General features: G+C 37.7%; 1 protein-coding gene across 1 annotated transcript; it reads left to right on the forward strand.

Moving 5' to 3' along the window:
• Positions 1-2,502: 2,502 nt before the first annotated feature.
• Positions 2,503-14,272, forward strand: cd27 (CD27 molecule). Its single transcript, XM_042423057.1, has 7 exons — positions 2,503-2,818; positions 3,277-3,418; positions 3,495-3,620; positions 5,894-6,043; positions 8,625-8,678; positions 13,518-13,622; positions 13,804-14,272. Exons 2-7 carry the CDS (start codon positions 3,277-3,279, stop codon positions 13,917-13,919), a joined length of 693 nt encoding a protein of 230 aa, XP_042278991.1. The 5' UTR covers positions 2,503-2,818; the 3' UTR covers positions 13,920-14,272.
• The last annotated feature ends 133 nt before the right edge of the window (positions 14,273-14,405 follow it).

Raw genomic sequence — 14,405 nt, forward strand, 5'->3', positions numbered from 1 at the left:
GTCATTTATCCTTAAAGGACAATTTTTCAAGTCTGTCTTAAAACAATTATCATGTCAGCCAATGTAAATGATAGGGGCCAAAATCCACAAGCCTCCTTTTGTGTAAAAATGTATTTAAAAGTTTATCCGAAGCTAATATGAAGCTTCAGCCGTCCAAATGAGTCAAATCAAGTAGATATCTTTCAACCTTTACAGTCATTTTAGTGCCAAAGTCCCTCTTTTTGTTACTATACTTCCACTGCAGCTCAACAGGGAAACACTGTCTGAGGAAACACAATGAGGGAATTTGATGCTAAAAAGACTGTAAATGTGTCAGACTTCCACTTGATATGACTAACTCAGACTGCTGAAGCCTCATATAAGCTCAGATAAACTTTTAAATGCATTTTTTCACAAAATGACTGATCACTTACATTGAAAGCGCATTTGAAGGGGATCTTTATCAAAGAGAAACAGCCTTAAAATTACTTAACTGAGTTGGACAAATAAAGACGACCTTAAATAACTTTACCCTGATATTATGAACATCAAACTAATTATTACCACAAAAGCCCTTTGTTTTCTATTAAAGAGAAGTTAATAGACTTTCTAATAAAATGAAATCAAACACTGACACTGAAAAATATTTAATAGATTACATTTATTAGATATCTTCATGCATTACTAATTTAAAAGTCTGTAAATTACTCTTTTAAGAAATCCTTAATTTCTGAATAAATCACATAAAACTCATGTTTTTAACATAAGACATTTTAAATAATTATTAAAACTCATTTAGTTTCAAAATCAAGGATATTTTAAAAATGAAATAAAGTGTTTTGGTTCCTAGAGAAAATTTGTTTTAAGTATGTGACAGTCCTATAAAGAGAAAATGAAGCCACTGAATTTAGGAAAGTTTTAAGCACCAACATAATTGCAAGTACCATAGAGGTTTAATTAAAACTAAAAATAGGCTGGAGTGGGCTGGTGCTTCATACAGCAGGCCAGCAGAGTGTAGCCTCACGTGATCCTGCTGGTACAGTACATGAAAGAGCTCACTCAGCAGAGCAAGACAAGTGTTTCCTCAGAAAAACCACATCCGTCTTTTTCAGTGAGCAAACAAAAAAAAGTGTCTTGCTTTATTCTATCGCTTCCTCTCTCTCTCTCTCTCTCTCTCTCTATCTTTTTCTCTCTGTTTCAGTGTCACACATAGACAAAGTGTTATAGCCTACAGTTTATGTAGCTCTTCAACACAAGTTTATGCACGTGCAGACACCCACAGTGGTAAGTTCAATACATGACCTGAGAGGCCAGCTGTGAGAACTGGACGGCTCTGACTCTTCATATAGAATTTGTTTTTCAAGCCCAAAAGAAAAACCAAAAGAAAAAAGTGCCCTCTGTTTATCTGTTTACTTCACCACAGAAATGTCAACATGTTCCTGGGAAAGATTTCTGTGAAGTGCTAATCAAACATAATAGTCCTTACTGTCAAGTAGCCTAATACTGAAACCTCAAGATAAGCATGGTCAGGTTTGCTCTAAGTCAGTTGAGAGTGATTTTGGTGCTCAGTCATCTCTTTCACACAGTCATCTATGCACTCTTGCTGCTTGCTACGAGTCACACACAGGACCTCGGAGGCAGCCCCCCTCAAGATGTTGCTTCCTCAACTGGCCCCGTTTCACGGTTGACAAGAGGTCACGTGTTGCTGCCTAGTTTCTGCGAAAACTGAGCTCAAGCAGAGGCCAATGTGTCAAGACTACAACATGACAGCTGAATGCCTCGTGCGCCTGGGGTTTTTAATTCAGTTTTGAATAAGAGTGATGCTTAAGCGGAGAAAAAAAAGACCATAACAACCATAGGATTTCAAGCGTTTGGGGGAAGATCTGCATACAAATGCAAATCAGCTGTTTATTACTGATTAACTGCTAAAACAAAAATTTTAGTACAAAGCAACAGAAGGAATTTCCAGAGTCATTATTCTGTTTACGGCCAGCAGCGTTTAGACACAAACTGTACAATTTAAGTCACAGTAATCTAGATAGCGTGACAGATAATTGTCTCTCAGCTGCCACACGTGGAAAGTATTTCACACAATGTAATGCGGACAGTGCAGTTAGGAGTAAATAAAACTAAACTAACCCTCAACTATTATAAAATAAATACAAAAAATCATTTACTTAGTAGATTTATGATAAGTTGACTATGTCACTTCTATTTATGAGGGATTTTAGGCTTATCTACTGTATTTGGTATTGTTTAAAGAAGCCTTTTTATTTCTCACTACTATGTGTCATGAGGTTGCGGAGCCTCTCATCAGAATAATTTCTGAGAATGTTTATCGCCTCATCAGCTTTCTGTAAGAACAACAGTTTTGCTTGACATTAAATGAGTGGTATATGATATTTTACTTGAAGAGACCTTGTCATCTAAGAAGGTGGCAAAGGAAGAGAGATGGTTAGAGAGAGAGACAGAGAGAGAGAGAGAGAGAGAGAGAGAGCGAGACCGAGAGAGAGAGAGAGGAAACATCAGATGTTTTTTTTAAGAGACAAAAGTTCAATTTTTGATGAGACGAGAGATGGCGCCTGTGGAAACAAGTGGAGGCTGGTATGTTTATGCTTGAGAGCGCCATGCACAGAGCCAGGGGGTCGCAACGAATGAAGACACAGGATGAGAGCACAGGGCAGAAGAGGTTTCAAAGACACTGCAGTAAAATGTTAAGGTTTCATAATGAGTCATCATTGACATTTTATGAATAATCCCCTGACACACTTCTGGTCCCCTGTTCAGTCTTACACTCAGAGGGTCCCAGGTTACATCTTGTCTCACCTTCTCATCCACGGTAAGTCCACTGTCAGTCAAACCTTTGATAAAAGTCTCCTGTCATGTTGGAAGTTAGTAGATTTCACAGTAATGTTCCTGTAATCTCACTCGTAGTGAGATGTAAAGTTTTTAGGGTGTTTGTTTTAGCACAAAGCTGATTTTACTCACCAGTACTACTATATGTTACATGCTTTTTAAATCTGAAATGTGTGGTTCAGGATATCGTGTCGCTTCCCTGCCGAGTTCTGTGTCAGTTATGACTTGTGTGAATACTATAAAGTGCTATATGTAGAGCCTTGTAGTTTTTACAAGATGCACATTTTTTCATTCAGTGTCTGTCTATTGGAAATATAATGTGAATAAAACTGACCAATTTCACCTGTTTTCCTCCTCCTCCTTCTCCTCCCCCTCCCGCTCCTCCTGCTCCTCCCCTCTTCATCGTCCTCTTCCTCTTCATCCTCATCTTTTTCCTCCCAGATGCAGTCCTTCTATTATATCGCTTTACTTTTTCTGTGTGATTTCTCTGTCCTGCCCTCTGTGCTTTCCATTTGGTGCAATGACTCACAATATACCTGGCCTGTAGACCAGCCAAAACTCTGCTGTGACAAGTGTCCACCAGGTACAGTAACTTCTTTCTGTTTTGATAGATTTTGTAGCTTTGATACAAACATCTTATAACTGTAAATATATTACAGGAAAACATCTGTCGCGGCGTCCAGCTGATACGTGTGGGACTGAGTGTAAAACTTGCACAGGTGACCGCTACACCGATTCCTACAATGTGCAGATGGACTGCGATGTTTGTAGAAGTTGCAACAAAGGTGAGTAATCTCACAGCTTTTGTCTTGGGGGGTAGAGTACTAAGTATGTGTGAGAACTGAAGTGTGTGAGAACGTTCATATCATGCAAACTACAACAGTGTCATGTGTGACTGATGATAGCAACAGTACTGAGATACTGGATTCAAGGATGCTTTTTAAGGGTGAATTCTTGCAAATACGAGTGATTTAATTAATAGTTTGAACCTTCCTTTTTTACTTTGCCACTTTGCTGTCTCGTGATGCATGTATAATGAGAGAAATGAACATTCAAAGTCATATCATTATACACAGTTGATTGTTAGTCTATTATCAGATATGCAAATCATCAGATATCATCAGAACAAACTCCCCCCTCTCCCTTCCCCTGTGTGAAACTCTGGTTCTTTGTTAATTTTTTGTGTAATTCACGTGTATGATGTGTGTGACCTCAGTGACTTTGTCTTTTGAGCATGATGTGGGAGTGACTTCGACCAGTTACGACATAAAACTTGACAAAGACAGACTTTTAGTTGTTACTCAACTCTGTTTGCAGGTTCATGATTTCACGTTTGACTGTAGACAGCTAATGTCACATATGTGAGGGGATTTCCCGTTCAGAGTATCATGATGGGATACAGTCAGAGAGAGATGAATAGAAGGAGGGGTAGGGGGTCTAAGAAACCCTCTGTTAACTAGCTCAGGGACACTGGGGTGGGATTCATTCGTAGATAGTCGTGTTTTCATGGTAATAGCATCAGCAGCACAGCCCACCAGCAGTGGTAACGATAGGAGGAGGTTCAAAAGGTAGACCATCGTCATGTAAGTGGAAAAAAAAGAAAAACACAGAGAAGTGGTAAACATCGGAAAGAGCAGCAGACATAAATGTCATGTCCTATGTTATTACTCAGGTCTTTGCCCTGGTACAGGTGAGCAAAAACAGACTGTTTGTTGAATTTTAAATGTCACCATGGAAAACATAAAAGAGAACATACAAGTGAGAGAAAGTATGTAATTTTCAGTCTGAATTCTGCAGTGCACGTATGTTTTAGCTGAGTCTGACTTCAATGCTTGGGACCAGAATTATCTTGTAATCAAGAGAATATGGTCTAACATATTATGATCCAATGTTACAGCTGTAGAGCAGCTGTAAACAAAACTTTTAAATACGAAAATATCTCCAGACACTCTTTGATAGCTGTCTTTTTTTTTTTTTTTTAAACTCTTTAAAGGATGAAGGGGGTGCTTAAAAAATAAAAGATCTTTAAATCCTACACATGCAGGGGTTTCAAAACAATCAACGGCTGTGGAAAATAATATTGGTGGAAATGATTCAACCCACACAAAAAACCCCCACATTGCTCTTGAACTTCAACAGTATTAGTTCAAAGTTTATTCATTCATACTTAATTAAGTGTTAACGATACGCAAGAAAGTGCAGGTTTTCTGTCATTGTAGCAAGTTGCAAAGGTGGACACCTGCCCCTTTTACACTAATATGTCATCATATTAAATCATTTTCAGTTCTTAAGATCTCTTGAATCTCTGACCTCAAGAATATCAACCCACATGGCAAACTAATGTAACACCACATTGGATTTTCCAATAATCTGTTGTAAATTTTATACTTGAATGGCACCTGTGGAGACATTTGGTTGTCAGCATTATAGGAAACAGCAGGATATGGTCAAGACAACAGTTTACTGCAGATAATAATGTAGTAATAATAAACAAATACTTTTTGATGAAGACACTCAGATCAGTTCATGTATGAAATTGAACCGCTAAGATAGGAGGTTTTCCCAGAAATATGACAAAAGATGACATAAAATTATATCTATTTATGATTGTCATGGCTGCAGTTTTATAAACTATTTTTGGGCTGTTATGAAAACTAGGTCTCTTGTGATGATTGTGGCTCTATGAGGCTCATATAAGTAGTTCTCTGCTTGCTAATTTGTGAACTCACGTTGATGAATGCATGTTAAAGCTGTCTGTAAGAAAGAAAATGTTTCATCAAAGTGAAATACTGCTTTCACTGAGAAATAACAGCTGTGTCTGTCCCTAAGAAATGGCAGCAGTAGTGATAATATAACCGTCTCATGAGTTAAAACCAGACTCTTACCAGCCATGCCCAATTTCTGAATCATTTCTCATTTTCTGATTCTAGTCATGTTTTAAGGAAATCTATGTGCATACGTGTGTGTTTGTCACAAACAAAAACATAATCAGGAATATGAATATACTTTATTTTTAATAAATAATTAATTATTGTGTTTGGTTGTTTTTTTTTAATAGAAAACATGGAGCCTGAGTCACAGTGTAGTGTCACTCGTAATGCTGTGTGCAGATGTAAAGCAGGCTTCAAATGCAGAGACCAACAGTGCACACAGTGTATTCCAGTACCAACCACCACCTCCAAACCCACACTCCCACCATCAACTACAGGTAAGACACTCAGGACATTCAACCAATCAAAATTGCAGATTTGTATCCGCTAATGTCTGATCAGGGACACCATTTTTCAAGTCTGTTCAAATGCACATGAATTTAAACTCTTTTTTTCCTCATGAACTCATTCCTCAGACAGATGAGTGAAAATAAAAGATGAATATAAGAATATATTTGGACATTGTGGGTAACACATGAGTAACACGTGGAGTAACTTAACACCAGGATGAACGGTTCCCATAAATATTACTATATTACTATAAACAGTTGCTGTAAACTGTTCCGGTTCAACATCTGTTGCACCACAACCAACTTCACCTTTGGGTGTTGTCAGAAGTGCGGTCTTTTTCACACATAACCACACTTATCTGTGATGTCACCGTGTATAGGCTAAACCTGTAACCACTAGAGATCAGCAAAAACCCAATCAGTCAGTGTTTCTTTGAAGGATACGTTCACAATTTTATTTTCACAAGTCTGTCTTCAAACAACTCTCCTAAGGCGTTTACAATGTAAGTGATGGGTGACAAAAACCACAGTCCTCATGTTGAGTAAAAATGTATTTAAAAGTTTATCTGTTGATAATATGAGGCCTCAGGTTTCTGAGTCAAGTCAATGTCTTCCACAATTAGGTGAAATCAAAATTAACCACCACACACACTGAGGTGACTTTACTGTGACTTTATTGGGAGCAAACAACGTGTTTCACCTGTAGCTTCTTCAGGTTCGCTCAGCACAATCGCATGAGTACTCACAGGTGTGATAAATACATCTGAGTCACATGACTAATACTAATACTACCTTATATGTTCCTGTGACCGACCAGCATGTGACTGAAAATACTGGCTGTACGTGGGGACTTCTGTCCTTTGTCTTCCACAGTTACTTTGTGTGTTGTTCCTGTTCAGCTGCGGTGTAACAAAAAGAGGGAACTTGGCACCAAAAAGACTGTAACTTTGAAAGATACCGAATTATGTAATTCGCATTTCAAAATATTGAAATGGTTGTTTTTAAGCTATAAGGTCAACATATTGTTTTATTGTTTGTATGTTAAAACCTGTACTTCTCCCTGTTTGTACTACTTTGTACAATGTGCTTTGGCAATACTTCAATATGGTCATGCCAATAAAGCCTCATTGAATTCAATTCAATTCAATTGACTTTTGGACAACTGAAGCTTCATATTAGCTTTAAATAAACTTTTAGATACAATTTTGCACAGGAGGACAGTGGGTTTTGTCCTCCATTACTTAAACAATAAAAGTTCATTATGTAGGGATCTCTTAATGGCCAGAATGAACAGGAGGAATGATTACAGCAAGAAAAACATGTGTCAATGTTCATTTGGGTACCTGACTGTTTAAGGACAGACTTGAAAAATTGTGAACCTACCTTTAAGGGGGCCCTGTGGAGTTTTATTGTTAACAAACAAAATGCTTTGTGTGTACCCTTGAGGTCAAACAAAAGAATGCATTTCCTAACTCATTAAACCTCTGCAAAGTCAATTTTAAAACCCGCATTTTTTACATTCTTTCATTAGCTTCTAGCTTCTAACGTCTTCTTCTTCCTTGCCTTTGCTGGCGTACTGCTGCATTTCTTGGTTCAATACCACCACCTGTAGATCACTGCAGTAGTGTAAAACCATTAACAGGACTGTGCATCATGCTTGCATGTGCATCCTCGCGTGTGTGCATGAGACAAACAAAACGAGGAGAAACTCTTATGAAACTGATCCATTGCACTACTTGAGGTCAGAAACTCAACCTTTAAATCATTACAGCTTTTAAGCGCTGTGCATTAAATGAGAGATAGTATGCAGCTAGCATACACACATGACACAAACCTTATCCTGCTTATCACTCAAGTTACTGCTTGAAGGGTGAAAATGACCATGGACCTATTGAAACCACATACATTTCCTTTTTTTTAGATATGGAGCCTCTGAATTTTTTAACAGATGTTATCTGCGGGGAACAAAATAAAATGTGTGAACGATATTATTCACGTGTGTATGCACAAGACAATTTAGTATGAATGAAAACAGAGCTCGGCCTTGCACATGCACACAGGCACCTCAAAACTGACAAAAATCCTTATTTTCTCTTCAGTAATGTAATTTAAAGAAATTCTTAAGAGGTCATAGAATTGCTCTCACAAGCTGATTATGCACTGGATACTTTAAAAGACATTAGATTCAAATAGAAGACAGACTGAAAAACATTTTCACACAAATAATATTTTGTACAGTAATATATGTTCCATCTGCTTCATCTTTTCCACTCCATCAGCTCCATAAAAAAGTGGGTCCTTGTTTCTTTAGGGGGCCCAGAATCACAGAAAAAGTTTTCACTAGAACTGTAACCATGGCAACTTGGCATAGAACTGTAACCATGGCAACACGTTGTAGCACTACATAGTGCTGTAATCATAGCAGCATACATTCAGGAAAGGTTCAGCTGAAATATTTCAGCGCTGACGTAAAACAAAACGACAACAAACCTATCAGCTGATAAAAAATGTTGATAAACTTTGTTGTGACCTCAGTAGCCTAATTTTTTTTTTAATGTCTTCTTTTTAGCCTTCAAACCTTCTGCCTCCACCATATTCGCACCATCTCCTGCACCAGTGAAAGGTAAAGTAACAAGACTAGGCACAAAACCTAGTATACAGTTGTACCATGTATGGCCAATGTGTTACAGGTATAGTCAGTGATAATGTCTATTCTGTGAGTTCCTGGATATTAAATGTTCATCTGCAGTTTTCTGTAGTGGTCCCAGTAATATTTGTTGTTAAAGTGTACTGAAGTAGCAGATCACATGACATGGTTAAGCTACGTTTGAGTCAAAAAAAGGTTATGCATGCAGTTTAAAGAACAGTACTTTCTACTCATATCTTGGGATGTTTGATTTGAAAAACAACGTATTTCAATTCTAATTATAAAGAATCTAATTATCTGTTAACTCCTTCTACTCTTTTATCTTTTATCGCTGTGATTGTTATTTGAGGTGGTTTAAGATGCCTCTATATGCCTTTTTTCTGCCTCCTGGTTATTGCAGTTACAGTAAAGTCAAGCCCGCCTGCAGAGCAGCTGCTGCACACTAAACTGATATAACAGCCCACGAGTCGCATGTTTTACTGGCAAGACTCGTGTTTTAATGTTGTTATTCATCGTTTGTGATGTGAAAACGTCAGAGAAATAAAAAAGAAGTGTACGTCCTGGTATTAGTTTAGCTGACTTCACTGCATTTATCACAGGAGCTGAGAGCGTCAGAGTTCAGAGCAAGAAACACAGTCACTCTGCGTCACGCTGCTGTCCTCAGCTTCCATCATCTCACGCCAATTCATTTTGAAAGAGCTCTCACGCACTCACTTACTAACTCCTTCACTCACTCACTCACTCACTCACTCACTCACTGACTAACTCACTCACTCACTCACTCACTCACTCACTCACTCACTTACACAGTCATTCAATCACAACCACGGTTACAGGGCTTGTCCAGCCAAAAACAAGGAAATGATTGAACTCTAGAAATATACTCAGCTTACTTCAAAAACGTCAGTGATATACTATATGTGGAAAAGTTAAATTACAGTAATCCACAAAAAATGGAAAGATCTCCAGCAATGTGGCAGCTATAGACCCATATTATAGGGAAATGTAGATGGCAAGATAAAAAGTACTGCCAAACAAACTGGACAACATACCTCCCACAATAATACATCCAGACCAGGTAGACTTTGTTAATGGCCGATTATCTGTACATGATGAATCATAGAGGCGTTGTCATCAAGAAGTTGGAACAAAGTACACATGTTAAATGAGCGTGACATGGTTAAGGATCAATGGGCGGGAATAATATCTTTTATAAATGATCTGTTCAATGTCTCCCTGGCCAAGAGCCCAGCCTTGTGTATGTCAGGTATTATCCCTGGTTTCAGTAAACTGTGGTGCCGATTGGCTATGATGCAGAGTTATTGCGGGACAATGGAAATTAATCACACCCTCATCATTTGAGCACTGGCAGGTTATGAATGAGTCATATTCAGACTCTCGGGACACCAAGACCTGGTCCTGAAAACATAGAGCCCATTCTTGGACCACATCAACAAAAGACGATGTCTATGAACTGATCTCACATCACAGCCATCACACACAGTAAACGTCAACAGATAAAGCCTGCCGTCAATATATGTAGATAACGTCTCATATTTCTGATTAATTTCTTTTTTAAAAATTATTATTATTTATTCATTTTATTGTATTTACTCTTTGAATGTATGCAGCTAAACCTACTTTCATCCCCGTAAAAGTACAGTAAACTACTGGCAGCCGTACAGTGTCATTGCTGTAATTTACTTTAACAGTAAATTGATGTAAAAATTATTGCAGTATTCTGCTGTAAAATATGAGCTTCACAGTTTGATAAAGTAGCTATGCCTGCAATAATATACTGTATTTTTACAGTGTTGTTATTGTAAACTACAGTAACAGTTTCGTAAAGTAAATGTTACAGTAAACAACTGAAAAGTTTTCTTCTTATTCATATTAATAAAAACAAACTATAAATTGCAGACATATACTGTAAATAACAATGTGTCTTTAATCTTAATGGTCCAGTAATGTCCAGTTAAAGTAATCAGCTCAGTTTTACATTTAAAAACACACAAAACTTAACATCTGGCACAAAAGAAGATGAGACAAGTGACAGCTTTAGGGAACTGAACATTTATTAAAAGGCTTTCAAATGTATTAATTAAAATATCCTGAGCTGCCAGCAAAACTTTGCCATGAGTCTAAACAGCAACTACTGTTAAAAAATATAAAAGCACAATTAAACAGATTGAAGGATGCACAGTTTGTAATACCTTCAAATGTCCTCTGTTATAATTGGCAGAAGGTCGGCATCCAGACTTCCAGGCTCATAGGTCAGTGAGTAAGAAAGAACCACGAATAAAGAGAAATAAAGAGAAATGAATCAATTGAATGGCGGAGAGAAACATTTTACACAAGAAGGGCACCTAATTGACCTTTATAAGGAGATGTCAAGTTCTTCAGAAGAGTGCAGATGAGGATCACTGAGAGCCTCTTTGTCTTTTTAGGCATTACTTTCCCCGCCTGGCTTTTGTTCCCCTTTCAGGGTTAATCACAACAAAATCCCTGAAAACTACATGTAACACTTGTTTGAGGAAGCAATGTTGCCTGGAAATCACCTAGTATGTCCCAAGTTTTAGTGCAGCTACAAACTACAATATCTTTGCTGCAACCTATAGCTGCAGCTTAGATTATTATTATGAAATGCAAGTGGGATAAACAAGGTGTAGATATAGATCAGGCCGGCCTAATGTTCACATTCACTGATATGTAGTTCAAGAGAAAACAGTCATCCAAATAAAATCTGAAACTAGACTTGCAAGCAACAATGAAAATAATGTTTAATTAAAGCTGCAAGCAGCGATCACACTTCACACGCGACAGAGGGAGCAGCAGCCATGGTATCGCTACTGGAGGTCGGCTGACACGGCTCTGAATTTTCAGGATTATCAGACACTGTGTGAGTTGGTAAAAAAAAAATACTATGTGCAGTATGTGGCGATGGAGATGACATACTGGATATTAGGTATACATTTGATGAACTATGTGTCATTTAGGCTTCACTCCCTGTTGTCTGTAGGCAATACTACATAAGTGAAATATTAATGCAGTTATACATTTACCAGAAGGCAACTGACATGGATATACATTTCCATGAATATTGGACATCGCATGTAGGAGATAACTATCACTTCCTGTGTCCACTATGTGGCGTTAGAGAACACATAAGTCATGTTGCTGTATATCAAGTGTAGACCACAGCATGTAAATTTCATGTAAATTGGATGATGTTTGTCACATTAGGCTGACTTCCTGTTGTCAGTAGGTGGCGCTACACAAGTGGGTCTTTAATGCAGCAATAGATTTAGTTGAGGTCAGCTGACATGTATATGTATTTTCATGAATATTGGACTTTGCATGTAGGAGATAACTATCACTTCCTCTGTCCATTATGTGGCGCTAGAGAACACATATGTCATATTGTTGTATATTATGTGTAGCCGACACCATGTAAATTTCATGTAAATCGGATGATGTTTGTCGCATAAGGATGACTTCCTGTTGTCAGTAGGTGGCGCTATGACTATGACTCAATATGGGCGTGTTGATGTCTTCAGGCCTGGACTCTTACCTAGCATGTGAAATTTTGGGCAGACTGGACAGTGGAAAGTCAAGTTACAACAGCTTCCTCTTTTATAGCGAAACATGCAAATTTTACACATCACAGCAACAGCGTTCCACAAAAACTAAAAAGCTTTGCAGTGTTGCATCGTGAAGGTCTTGAGATTTTGCTGACCAAATTAGAGGTGGACTTGTTGAATTCTCTAGGAGGAGTTTCAAAAAGTGCCAAAAATGGCATGTTGTCACATGATCTATGACATCATCGTTCAAGATATTGACTATTCCTTCACAATTTAGCGTCACATTAGTCTGAGGGTTATACCAACCAAATTTCAAATGAATCCGATAAACCCTCCAGAAGGAATTAAAAAAGCTCACATAAAATACAGGAATAACGCCAAAAAAATTAAAAATGGCCAACTTCCAGTTGGCTGGAGATAGTGAAAGCCATTGTGAAATATGTCCAAAATGATGAGAGCAACGTGTGTACCAGATTTTGTGAATATCAGAGCAACATTATCCTGACTACAGCCTGCCACGCATTAGGGGGCGCTATGGAGCTAAACATGCATGAACCCAATTGCTGTATATTCTTGCAATGTATCAGATCAAAATATTTGCTAGTTTCAAACATGGGTGCAAAGTTTTGTGGATTGTTTGTATCTTAAAGGCCTCAAACATATTCTTAAATGAAAATTGACACACAAAATCCATAATGGCTGACTTCCTGTCAGGTGAAGAATTTTCCAAAAAATAGGTTAGGGTTAGTTACTAAATTTCATCAGAGCAACTTTATCCCAACATGAACCAGCATTTGGGGGCGCTATGGAGCCCACTGGTCACACCCGAGCCCAGTTACTACAGAACTACAGCCCCACTGTCAAATCTTACAGTAGCCTACTGTTAATGTCTGTTCTTGGCTTTGGTTCCAAAGAGCATCACAATTCACAGTATTTTACTGTATTACAAAAGAGCAGTACTTTATTGTTAGAATTTGGCTGTATTTTTACAGCAATTTATTAGTTTGCTTATTAATATTATAATTATCAATATTGTTTGTATCATTTATTTAGCTGTGTAGATGTATAGTTGGGTGGGTGGTTTAAAATGTTTTAAGAAATGTCTTATAACTTTCCTGCTGTGACAAATTGTTGGACATAAATATCAATTAAAAAAAACGGAATGATTGAACTTCTCTTCCTGTGGATGTTAATCTAAATTTTCCTAACATGTCTTTTTCATACATTCTCACAGATACGATGTGGTACCTGGTGATAATTGCCCTCCTGTGTGTAGGACTTGTCCTCATTGTCATATCAAAGCTCAAGCCCATTCTGTGCTGGATCAGATCTAAGCAAGGTCAGTTGATTATTACACAAGAGAATGTAGCTGATAAACTTGCACCACTATATAAATACAGGAAGTACACTGAGCTTAAATACTCTGTGCTTAAATACTGTTTGCACTTTAACACTTTGATTGTTACCAGATGTTTTAATCTAATTCCTGCAAATACCTCTCCCTCCTCTCTTGTTGCCAGGATACATTTTGACTGAAAAACCTACTGCGCTACCAGGGAATGCCACAGACGACGAGGGAGTATCCAAACCAGTCCAGGAAATGTGTGGGAAATGTGAACAACCAATCGAAGTTTGAGTTAAAGACTGTTTAGGGTGTTGAATCTGAACTTGGATGAACAATAAGATGGCAGGTGGACATTTAGTGACATATAGCAGATTCACAACATTTTGTTGCTTTGGACATTTATGTCAAATGGTGCCAAGCGTCACTCCGCTCCACGCTGATGAAAGAAGAAAACATACTGTATGTTTCACGACTGTCGCTGTTTCCTGAGATGAAACATGAACTTTTCATATCTATGATGTTAAGATAGTAAAAGTGTATAAAAACACGGAGATAAGGAAAGAAACTGAAGAGTGCATGAGTTAGAAATTGTGCAGTATGTTGTTAAATGGTGGTATGTACTATGGTACACAAAAGTTAAAGATATTTCAGATCTTTACATTTATATGTGTATATATACATTGTGCAGTCAGATAATACACGTCACATGTGGATGTTTTATAGGAAATGGAATTTTTACAATAACTTACAAACATTTATACTTGTTTTTTTTAATTC

Source organism: Thunnus maccoyii, chromosome 10 (genome assembly GCF_910596095.1).
Source record: "Thunnus maccoyii chromosome 10, fThuMac1.1, whole genome shotgun sequence".
Classification (NCBI taxonomy): domain Eukaryota; kingdom Metazoa; phylum Chordata; class Actinopteri; order Scombriformes; family Scombridae; genus Thunnus; species Thunnus maccoyii.